The sequence below is a fragment of the Trichomycterus rosablanca genome, chromosome 24 (genome assembly GCF_030014385.1).
Source record: "Trichomycterus rosablanca isolate fTriRos1 chromosome 24, fTriRos1.hap1, whole genome shotgun sequence".
Taxonomy (NCBI): domain Eukaryota; kingdom Metazoa; phylum Chordata; class Actinopteri; order Siluriformes; family Trichomycteridae; genus Trichomycterus; species Trichomycterus rosablanca.
The window spans coordinates 7,217,180-7,229,919 of NC_086011.1; the positions used below are offsets into that span (position 1 = coordinate 7,217,180).

At 40.0% G+C, this 12,740-nt stretch overlaps 1 protein-coding gene across 1 annotated transcript in view; it reads left to right on the plus strand.

Annotated features, from left to right (window-relative positions):
• The window catches only part of igsf21a (immunoglobin superfamily, member 21a), a 318,346-nt gene that overhangs the window by 216,911 nt on the left and 88,695 nt on the right, over positions 1 to 12,740 (plus strand). The window contains exon 4 of the mRNA XM_062986439.1: positions 1,277 to 1,395. Coding sequence (XP_062842509.1) covers positions 1,277 to 1,395 — 119 coding nt within the window. The remainder of the gene's footprint in view (positions 1 to 1,276; positions 1,396 to 12,740) is intronic.

Consider the following 12,740-nt stretch of genomic DNA (forward strand, 5'->3'; position numbering starts at 1 on the left):
GAGGAAAACAGGACTGGCAAAACAAGGACAGAAATAGAACACAGATGAGGAGGTGCAAAGTGTTCCTGATGAAAGTGTCTCATTTTTTTCTATTATAATAGGTAGAAATAGGGAGTGAAGGCATGAACAGAGTGTGCCACGACTGCAGATGAGAAGGTTCTTTTTAGGAGTTATCTTCACTACACGTTTGTTTTACAGGACGTTGTGTCCATTTTTCCGTCTCTGACTTTACATCTACAAGGTGGACCAACTAGGTAGGAGTGTCTAATAGTGTGGACAGTGAGAGATTTTTTTAGACATAGCTTTGATGTTCCTGAGATACTTTTATCCAAAGCGACTTACATTACTGTGACGGTATGCAATCTAAGCAATTGAGGGTTAAGAACCTTGCTCAAGGGCCCAACAGTGGCACCCTGGCAGTGGTGGGGCTTGATCCAGTGACCCTTTGATTACTAGTCCAGTACCTTAACCACTAAGCTACAACTAGGCTAGGCTACAACTGCCTCATATATACTTTTGTGCTGATATGAGTGGATCAGACACAGCAGCGCTGCTGGAGTTTTTAAACACCGTGTCCACTCACTGTCCACTCTATTAGACACTCCTACCTAGTTGGTCCACCTTGTAGATGTAAAGTCAGACGATCAGACGATCGCTCATCTATTGCTGCTGTTTGAGTTGGTCATCTTCTGGACCTTCATCAGTGGTCACAAGACGCTGCCCACGGGCGCTGCTTGCTGGATATTTTTGGTTGAAGTCCAGCAGTGACAGTGAGGTGTTGAAAAACTACACCAGCGCTGCTGTGTCTGATCCACTCATACCAGCACAACACACACTAACACACCACCACCATGTCAGTGTCAGTGCAGTGCCGAGAATCATCCACCACCTAAATAATACCTACTCTGTAGTGGTCCCGTGAGGGTCCTGACCACTGAAGAAGAGCATGAAAGGGGGCTAACAAAGCATGCAGAGAAACAGAAGGACTACAGTCAGTAATTGTAGAACTACAAAGTGATAAAGCTGATAAAATGGGCAGTGAGTGTAGAAACAAGGAGGTGGTTTTAATATTATGGCCGATGAGATAAAAGCGTCTGCCAAATGCTGAAAATGTAAATGAATATGTTCAGATTAGGGATTTTGCTTGGAACAGAAAAGGGCCTTCCCAAAACCGTTGCCCTGAAATTACATGCATATCATTTTTTTTATTTAAACACTTTTATTAACTGTATACTTACGTATAATCAATGCTTTTTTCATCTCGCTTTGTTTCCAGGCTTCCAGAGGTTCGAATCTCAGACAACGGGCCTTACGAATGCCACGTCGGCATCTACGATCGGGCCACGAGGGAGAAGGTGGTCCTGGCATCAGGGAACGTCTTTCTTACAGTCACGTGTGAGTACCCGGCTAGAAAACGAATCTAAAAAAAAAGCTTTGCATCGATTTTTCTTTCGGCCGTATGGATTTTCTTTTCGGCTGATAGATTGCAGTGATTTTTCCCCCTGCGGATTGATTTTCTTTTCCACTGACTGACTGCAATGAGTTTTCTTCTCTACTTTTCTCTATTAGCCGTGTACTTTGGTGTGCTGGTGGGCTGAATTTCCTGCATCAGCACTCTATGACTTTCTATTGAGGAGGGGAAAAAATGATAGAGAGATGAAATGAGGCCTGTTATGCCCATAATAAGATCATTATGGGGCTCGGCTCGTGATGCTGGTACAATTCCGTTGGATATTTTTGAGCGTAAGCACTGTGGCGTGAGGTTTCGACCAGGTTCTGTCACATGGTTAGAAAAGTGCTTCATCTTCGGGGAGTAATTAGTGACATGAAGTAAAGCCATTGCAGGTAGGTGTGTGTGTGTGTGTGTGTGTGTGTGTGTGTGTGTGTGTGTGTGTGTGTGTGTAATGACATTTAGCCGAGAGGATCCTATTATGGAAGCTGGCTGCTTGTGATAAGAGCGTTTGAGCATGCCGAGGTGTCTGGGTGTGTGTTCCTTTCTTCATTTGTTTATGTTAAAGGGTGGTGTCGGCACTTCCACTACTTCTGTTTAGCCGTGTTTATGCTGTACTGCAGGGAATTGTGGGAAACACACTAGAAGTACTTCAAATTATTGTAACCCGGTGCTCTTGTGGGGTGCGGTGCCACCGGCCTGGTTGATACAGATACGGAGTTTAACTCCTTGCTGCACATGGAGTAGAGGAATACAGAAGAAGTAGTGTGATCCTCCTTATGGGTAAAGGCACATTCACCTGATTGAACAGATTTTTTCAAAGTGCCTCTAATGACACAAACTGTTTGATTTGACTTATTGTATTAAAACAACAAGAAATTTCATTCATGAAGTGAACTTATGAGGTTTAGTGTTCCTATGTCGTTAATTTTTTCTCTCGGAAAAGCTGATTCTCACAATTTCTCAGCACCCCGAGCTATAACACAAGTTTAAGAGTGAAACAGGAGGAAAATCCAGCTAAACACAGATACATGTGGATGCTTTCAGAGTGGATTTGACGGTTATTCCACACAAATGCAGATTCGTCTCATATTCGCACTTTGATGTTTTACTGCACCGCTCAAGCCAAGCGCTGAACAAAGCGCCAATTTGCCTAAAAGCCTATGTGAATGCGCCCAAAGAGATGTGTAAGAATCTACTACTGGTCGATGTAAAGTAGTCATGAGTTTCACATGTCCAGAAAGGGCAGGAGAAGAAACTGCAATAAGGAAACAAACGGGGCAAATTGTCTTTAAAATTAACTTGTTAAAACTCACCAACTTGAATGTAGCATGGGCATGGTTTGCAGCGGGCTGCATTATTTGATAGAAATAATGTACCGGATGCCATACAGGCAAACCCTGGCCAGGGCATGTATCCATCACAGATCCAGTCTTCCACAATATTTCAATATCTATGGGAATTTGAGCCCATTTATTCAAAAGAGCATGTGTAAGGTCAGGCACTAATGTTGGAGGAGAAACCTTAGTATATCCTTAAGGTGTTTATGTTCGGGAATTATGCCAGGGCTTTGCGCGGACCAGGGAAGTTCCTCAACCCCAAACCTTGAACCAAGACTCCTCGTTTTTATGGACCTTGCTTTGTACCAGAGGTGGGCACAGACAGCGACTTCAGACTTGACTCTGACTCGTTTCAAATGAAATTATTATTATAATAAATATTCAGCTCTCTTATAACGCTCCGTCTGTCTTAACCCACAACGCACACAATGGGTAAATGTTCCAGCCAGCTTCCGGGGTAGTGATGAAGCGTCGCTCCCTACTCCCTACACAGTTTGAAGTTCACTTCATTTGAACATTTTCGTTACCTTTGGATTGGAATCTCACTTAAAACGGTGGAATACCCTACTGAGTGCACTTCACAGGAACAACCGTGTTGAATGGAACGCTCCTACAGAATTGGCGCTAATGGTTGAAAGAGCGCTTTCTGAACCAATCAGAAATGCTGTTATTTGCATTTATTCAGTTTGGGTCACACAGATAACGTGTCAATGAAACGCTTGATTGGCTTTCTAACGAGTTTGGAGGTTTTTAATTATAAGCACATTTACAAAATAACGGATTGTATTCCTAATGGGAAAACACACGGTTATACATTTAATAGCATCTGGAAGAACATAAGCTAAGGTAAGCAGTGGTTATGATTTTTTTGCTGTGATTTGGATTTTGGCCGCTGTGCCGTGATTTATCGCGCACTTTTGTCTTGCATTGAAAACAAAATGTATCAGTTTAAGCTTTTAACTGGTACCTTGTTGTTACGGAAATTACATTCATTTGCACAATGACTAGGAAAGTAAAGGCACTAAGTAAAACTGCAAAATACAGTCGCTAGTCTGTTGTTGTTTTTTTATCTGAACTTACAGATTATTTGTTTATTTCTACGCTACATTTCCAATATATGTTTTGTGTAGATTATATTGACTCGTGACTTGACTCGGACTCTAGCCTCGGATTTTGTGACTTGTGAACATCTCTGCTTTGTACACAGGGGCTTAATCATGCAGGAACAGGGAATGGCCTCTCATATGGTATTGCTACAAAGTTGAAAGCATTACTTTCAGCCTATTGAACTGATTTTACACACCTGGTAATAAGGGGCATGGCTAAAACACCACCTGAAAGCTGAAAATAAATAAATAAAAAACGATAAATTATTATTTTAGTGAAAACTGGCACGAATGTTAGATTTACAATGCATTTTTTCTTTCTCAGATTGGATATACCCAATTTCTCCACGTGAGATGATTTCCCACCCGCCCCTTTCTCCCTCAAACATATCCAGCAGTGTCTGTTAAGCAGACCAGCAGGCCCAGGAGCACAAATAAGACCCGAGCTTGGGTCGTTTTGGTATCGATACTTTTAAACTCAGTTCGAGTATCGAGTACTTTGCTTAGACACAGATCTTCATCATTTAGAGACCTGCCGTGCATATTGGGACTTTTTCTTCCTCCCAACCTCCCTACAATGCAAATCGTTTTTAAATCGATCCCCTTTTTATACACAGTGAAATGAATAGAGCAATTATAGGATTATTAGGAGACAAATGCGGGTCTGTACGCCGAACCACAAAGTGCGAATGGTGCAATAAGCTAAAGACAGGACCGGCAACTAGAATGATAATTCTAGTGAAAATTGCAAGTGCTGTACAATACAATTCAATAAATAAACAGGACGGTGCAGGTAATGTACAGAACACGGTGTACGGAGCAGAAATGAGCATCGTAATGAAGTACACAACCAATAAATACTTCTCTACAGGTCTGGATTTATAATATTGGCTTAATTTGGGCAGAATGAAGGCACACGGCAGAGGAGGGGACGTATTTAACCAAGCCCAGGTAGCCTAGATTGATTTTAGGTTTCTTAAATTCAATGTCAATCACACTCATGGACAATTTTGTATCTCCAATTCACCTCACTTGCACGTCTTCGGACCGTGGGAGGAAACCCACACAGAAAGGACCTAAATCGCCCCACCTAGGGATCCAACCCAGGACCTATTTTCTGTAAAGGAACAGTGCTATCCACCAAGCCACCGTGCCACCCGGATAATCATGTTAAAACAGTGTCAGTCAGGAAAAACTCCCTTAATGGACAAGCGAGAAAATACCTCACCTTAACAGCACCATGTGTCTCTCTAAAATCCAATACCTTGACACGTATCTAAACCACCCATCACGTGCACACATACCTTGACAGATGCTGGCTTTTACGCTGGCTGATAACAGTCTGGGAGGTCCTTTTCATTTCTTTAAGTTTTCATTTGAGGTGAGCTCTGGTCCATAAAGACGCTCCAGTGGCCTGCACTGCAACCTAAACCTTGATAATCAACTGAACACCCTTTGGTATGAAATGGAACTTTGATTAAAGAACAGACCCCAGTGACTGACTGCATAAATATTGGGTATGTCCGAATACTTTATGTCATCCTACACTCCACAGAATAAGGCTGCCTACTGAGGTGCCTTATTTTGAAGCTATAATCTGACTGAATGACAAGGGAGCATCCGATGCTTCCTAATTGGTGAAGACAATCCCAGCATTCAGTGCGGCACAACTTTTCTCACAGAAAATGACAAATAAGGCGGAGGTTCTTTTAAATGTAAATAAATTCTCATCGATTTTTCATTTGTATACAGGTGCACAAGTGTCATTTATTAAATTCAGCAAATTCAGTTTAACCGTTTTCGGTACACGGCGGGAGATGTTTGGCGACATGCTAGCGGGTTGTGCCACCTCAGCGCATTGGTTTGAATGGCCTAAGGCTAACTGTGTTAGCTTAGTGAGCGAAAACTGTGGTTAATTAATCGGCATAATTGCTGTCCAAGTAGTGCGTTTGAATAACCTGCATTAAGTCGATGTCTTATTAGAATCCTCTCTATTTAGTGAGCTGCCTTGCTGCCTACCCATTGTGTTGCGTAAATGGTGCTCTAATACTCCATAGCAGTGATGTTCCAAGCTCATGGTCCAGAGTTAATGCACGACCTTTATTGCCGATTTTTTTGTTTATTTCTCAATTGTTCATACCTGTAATGGTGACCTTCCATCTATTTTCTTGTTCCACAAATGATTTCCATTTGTTGTTTCTGGTTCCATTGATTGTTCCACAGTTACAATTAAAATCACTACAAAATACACAAACCTTACTGCTATATTATTGTGCATCTTAGCACACAGAGCAGTCTGCTCAGGTAATTATAATTCATGCATTAAAAAAGCATTGTTCTAATATAACTGTACATGTTGTTTGGAGCCTTATGCTAACAGCAGATAAAGCCTTTTTTCCTCTTAATACTTTGTTCAAAACAAGTATAAAATTATTATCCTTGTTCTCTAGCTGAGTTATAATAAATTACTTTTAAATGAACAGACTGAAGTCTTTTTTCCCTTAATGCCGTGTTTGTCTACTCTACAGAAGACAAGGTTGCATAATATAACTAAGGAAAAAATATATATATTTTAAATGTTAACTGCATAAATATGCAATCTGGAGTGTTTTTAGTTAAGGCTTGTCGTTCAGAAATGCCTGACCAGATTTAGTGGAGGTTTTTGTGTGTGCACAACATATTTGAACACTCAAACATTAGCTTCATGAATATTTCATTCCAAAACTGTAGGCATTGCTATGAAGATCCATTCATTCCACTCTTACCAGAGGGTTTTCTACTAAATTTTGGAAGGTGTGTCTGTGTCCATTTAGTCAAGACTTGGATTAGAACATTTCAAACTAGATATTTAGAATTGAAATGATGTATTTGCTTTTCACCAAACATAATAATACCAGTACAATAGACTTACTATAAAATGCTGTATGTATGCAACTGGAGTTTGTTGGTCATTCCCTTAAAAAAAGGGCTTTAATATAGTTTTATAGTTTCCACCCCTTTTGCAGCATTAACGGTCACTGTTCTGGAGAGGCTTTTCACAAGAATTTGGAGTAACTTAGGAACTGATGCTGTGTGGAGGTTATAGCATGTTCTAAGGAACCATAATATGTGCACAGGAGCACAGTATTGCACGAAACAAATCATGTCTTTTATATATTTTTGTTTGTATATGTAGCACTTTTGCAATTGGCATTGCTGTGCCTGTCCACATACATTTTGCTTATATACATTTTGCTTATTTTGCTTATATAAACCTTGAAAAATAGAAAAAACTTTCACCTGAAGCGAACGAACACTCATGAGGCTCGAGTGATTGTCAAATCAAGAGAGACTGATAAATCAGTAATATCTGCCTCTGTGCCCCCTGTGCCGGCCAAAATGGCAATGCAGTAGAACACGTCTCTTAAAGCTACTCACTGTTGGACTCATTCAAAAGCTGCCACGTTACAGTTTCTTTGCAGGGTATATTTTAATTGACTTGTGTTATAGTGTTGGCAATCGATGCTCAAAAATGTATTTGATTCCTGGATTATGTAGTGTGTATTTTGGTTTAAGGAGTCAAGTGAATCAGTGGAGTGAATCAAATGAGTGGATGATTCAAAGTCATCAGGCGGTGTGACGCTGCTAATACAGTCTACCCATAGTATTATTATTTATTATTATTAATATTATTATTATTATTATTATTATTATGCAGCTGTTTATAATAGTAAATATAAATAAAAAAAATTTACAAAGATGAACCGAAGTTTGACTTTTAGTTCTCAGCTACTCATTAAACTTCCCGCCATTTTACACATAACGCAAACAGAGGTAAATAAATGTAGAAATGATACATTTTAAGCAATAAAAACCATTCGCTGATGCGTTTCATCAAGGTCAATTAAGAATTAAGAAATAAGAAGGTTTTTTAAGCACTTCATACGCAAAATATTGGTAATAAACTCTTCACGCTGAGTGCACGTTACACCAGGTTAGCTTACCTTTAAACTCGCGGCAGAGTATTTATAACTTCCCATTAAGCAAAAAAATGAACAACAGGTGTGTATGTTCAAGATTGCGGTGACGTCAGAACCAATGAGAAATCTGATTAGTGGCTGCTGGCGACGGAGGTGTCACGTGATCTTCCGCTCATTTCTGGGATATGTACTCTGTGATGTAGTTCAAGCTGTACACACACACACACACACACACACACACTGTTGCTGCCTGTTATTATTATCTCCATCGTTGCTATTACAAACTACCCAGAGCACTAATTATTATTATTATTATTATTATTATTATTACTACTATCATTATTATTATTACTACTATTATTATTATTATTATTATTATTATTGTTATTATTATTACTATCATTATTATTATTATTATTATTATTATTATTATTATTACTACTATCATTATTATTATTATTACTATTATTATTATTATTATTATTATTGTTGTTATTATTATTACTATCATTATTATTATTATTGTTATTATTATTATTACTACTATCATTATTATTATTATTACTACTACTATTATTATTATTATTATTATTATTATTATTACTACTGCTATCATTATTATTATTATTATTGTTGTTATTATTATCTCCATCGTTGCTATTACAAACTACCCTGAGCACTAATTATTATTATTATTATTATTATTAGTAGTAGTAGTAGTAGTAGTAGTATTAGTATTAGTATTAGTATTATTATTACATTATTATTGTTGTTGTTATTATTATTATTATTATTACTGTCACTATTATTATTATTAGTATTACATTATTATTGTTGTTGTTATTATTATTATGATTATTATTACTATTACTATTATTACTATTATTATTATTAATATTAATATTATTATTGTTATTATTATTATTATATAGATGCAGCTGTTTGTCATAGTGCACTCAACATTAATTTACTAATTTACAAAGAACACGATTACATTCATTTGACTAAAGTGCAAATATTGTGTATCTATGTTAAGTGCACTCTATCATTAAGTATGTATCATCATCCACCCTGTCCTCTAATCATTTAAAATCCACAGTAAATTGTGCAAGTGCCAAAAAAGTGCCAAAGGTCCAAGAGTGAGCAGTCATGGTCAGCTGACACTTAAATCCCCTTTCCAATACTCAGGATGAAGGATGTCCTCTTGCATTGCAGCTAATTGCCATCTAAGCTGAAACAGAATTATTCATAACCTATTAGCGTGCCAAGTTGAACGGGTAGCAAGGAGGGGGCAACGTGCCGAGCAGGAGAAGGAAAATGAGTGAAAAACTTAATTAGTAAAAAGCTTTGTCCTCAGAATGTTTCAATTTTTAAAAGGCTTCATAAATAAGAATTACAATTTTAATGACTTCCTGCCAATTATTCAATTATTTGCTTTTTCAAAAACCAAATCATTAATATCTTTGCCCTTCACCTCATTCTCAGCTCCAGTGATGCCTAACTTGCACAACAATGAACTTTTGCACACCGTCCACTCTGGAAACGGGACGTCACACCAACTCTTGGACAGTTCGCTTTTCCAGGGTGGTTCCCTGAGGCCCAAAACGCCAAAACACAAAAAGAGTTTCCAGAAACACCGGACTGCTCAAGCATGTTGGTATCACAGTTTCAGAGAAATAGCAGGTTTGCTAACAGAGGAGCTGGTAAGTGTGTGAGGTAGAAACTGTGATATGTAGAAAAGACTTCCACCTGGAGTAAACTAATGCTTATGAGGTTTAAGCGATTGTCAATGAAGGGAGACTGACAAATCAGTCATCTTCGCCTCCGTGCTCTCTCTGCCGGCCAAAATAGCAATGCAGTAGGACACGCTACTCACTCAGCAGCCGCCACCCTACAGTATCTTTGCAGGGTTTTTTTATTGACTTGTGTTATACACTGTCGAGTCACATTATTATGACCACCAGCTAATTTCCAGAGTAACCGCCGTGTGCAGCACGTACAGCAGCTAGACGGGCCGGGAGTGACTCAATAATGTCCTGGTAGGTTGAGGGTGCATAGAGTGAACACGGCAATTGAGGTGGTCCCACAGATGCTCAGTTGGGTTCAAGTCTGGGGAAATAGAGGGTCAGGGTGGTACTTGAAAGTCTTTTTCATGCTCTTACGACCAATGTTGGACATTTCTAGCCGTGTGACATGCAAAGCGATCATCAGGAGTTACAGCTTGGATGAATTATAGGACTCATTTTTCTGACTAGGTATTTGGTGGCACTGTAGCACAGCAGGAGGTCCTGGGGACCTAAAATTCAGCAGTGCTTGTGCTGGCCAGGATCCAATAATGAGATGATGTCTTAATTGCAAAAACACATCAGTACCAAGAGATTAGCATCTGTCAGACTTTGGCAGGATACACCGATTGGCTCCTAGAATTGGCATAAATGAGTCACATGTTGTAAATATGTAGGAAAGTGGTTGGCATGTTATACCAGGTAGCCTGCTTTGAATGTCAGTGCTGGCATTATTTGTTTATAGCAGGCTAGGACACCATGATAGATGCCCGATTCTGTGATTACTCACTCACTTTTTAACCGCGTATCCAATTAGGGTCGCAGGGAGGGGGGGGGGGGGGGGGGGGGGGGCACTGGAGCCTATCCCAGCTTTTTTAATGGGTGCAAGGCACACAGTAACACCCTGGACGGGGTGCCAGTCCATTGCAGGGCAGACACACATACACTATATTGCCAAAAGTATTCGCTCGTCTGTCTTCACACGCATATGAACTTGATTGACATCCCATTCTTAATCCATGTGGTTTGATATGATTTTCCCCCAACCCTTGCAGCTATAACAGCTTCAACTCTTCTGGGAAGGCTTTACACTTGGCACAATGCAGCCAGACAAGTACCGTTCTCCTGTCAACCGCCAAACCCAGACTCGTCCATCGGATTGCCAGACGTAGAAGCGTGATTCGTCACTTCAGAGAACACGTCTCCACCGCTCTAGAGTCCAGTGGCGGCGTGCTATACACCACTGCATCCGACGCTTTGCATTGCGCTCGGTGATGTAAGGTTTGGATGCAGCTGCTCGGCCGTGGAAACCCATTCCATGAAGCTCTCTACACACTGTTCTTGAGCTAATCTGAAGGCCACTTGAAGTTTGGAGGTCTGTAGCGATTGACTCTGCAGAAAGTTGGCGACCTCTGTGCACTATGCGCCTCAGCATCCGCTGACCCCGCTCTGTCATTTTACGTGGCCTACCACTTGGTGGCTGAGTTGCTATGTCGCTTCAACTTTGTTATAATACCACTGACAGTTGACTGTGGAATATTTAGCAGCGAGGAAATTTCACGTCCGGACTTGTTGCACAGGTGGCATCCAATCACGGTACCACGCTGGAATTCACTAAGCTCCTGAGAGCGACCCGTTCTTTCACTAATGTTTGTAGAAGCAGTCTGCATTCCTGGGTGCTTGGTTTTATACACATGTGGCCATGGAAGTGATTGGAACACGTGTATTCAATGATTTGGATGGGTGAGTGAATACTTTTGGCAATATAGTGTACATACACACACATACACACACCCATTCTCCTATAGAGAAATTCAGTGTCTACAATTAACCTGACTGCATGTTTTTGGACTGTGGGAGGAAACCGGAGCCACCGGAGTAAACCCACACAGACACGGGGAGAACATGCAAACTCCACACAGAAAGGACCCAGACCGCCCCGTCTTGGAATCGAACCCAGGACCCTCTTGCTGTGAGGCGACAGTGCTACCCACTCAGCCACCATGCCGCCCCGATTCTGCGGTTAAATTGTGTATATTTTATTAACGTCATACACCAGTGCACATGGTCTTTTTAGAGAGCTACTTTGTTGGTTCCTCCTGTCAAGTGAATCAAATAAAAATCGAATAAATGAAACTCCCTTGAAGAAATCAGAAATAATTTCCTGTGAAGCTAGCATCTTAGTTATTACATTTGAATCTCACATAAAGCACTGAACAGAGATAAATGCTGAAAGAATATGCTGTCTAGACGCCGAAAGAAAGTCCGAAGACAAAAATCAGTGCTGAATAACTAGAAATGTTTAAAGTTGCATTACCATATTCATAATCCCAGGTGATAAGAACACAAAAGAAGCGGAAATAATTTGGTATTGTCTGGAAAAATTCTAATATTTCAAAGCAGGAGTAATTACAGCAGCCTGAAAGCCTCTTCTTTTTTTGTCAGATAAATACCTAAATCCATGTTATATAGTTTAGTTATTTATTTATTTTTTTCTCTTTTTCTCAGATTTTCCCCCCAATTTTCTCCCCTAATCTAGTCGTATCCAATTACCCTGATTGCATTACGCTTCACCTCTACCGATACAACCCTCCACTGCTGACTAAGAAGCTTCACAACTGACACACGCCCCCTCCGACACGTGTGCAGTACCGACTGCCTCTTTTCACCTGCACGAGGCGAGTTCATATGCCAAGAGACACACCCTGATCAGCATTATTCCCATCAATCAGCCAGCAGAGGTCATAATTGCACCAGTTATGTAGAACCCTGGTACGGCTTTTCCACCCTGTGAACAACAGCCACTCGTTGTTCATGTAGCCGCCCAGCCCAACCGGATGGCAGAGCTGAGATTGATACGATGTATTTGAAATCGTAGCTCTGGTGTGCTAGGGTGTTTTCCAGTTGCGCCACACATTAAAATGTAGCTTCTGGTTTGATCGTGAGCTCTATATGTATATATCTATATGGGGGCAAAATGTCTACAACCTGATAATAATCTTCTAATTTTAATTTTGAATGTAATACAGTGTTTTTGTCTCATTAGAAACCATATACTCAGCTTTACATTTTTAAATTATATATAATATAATATAAATATA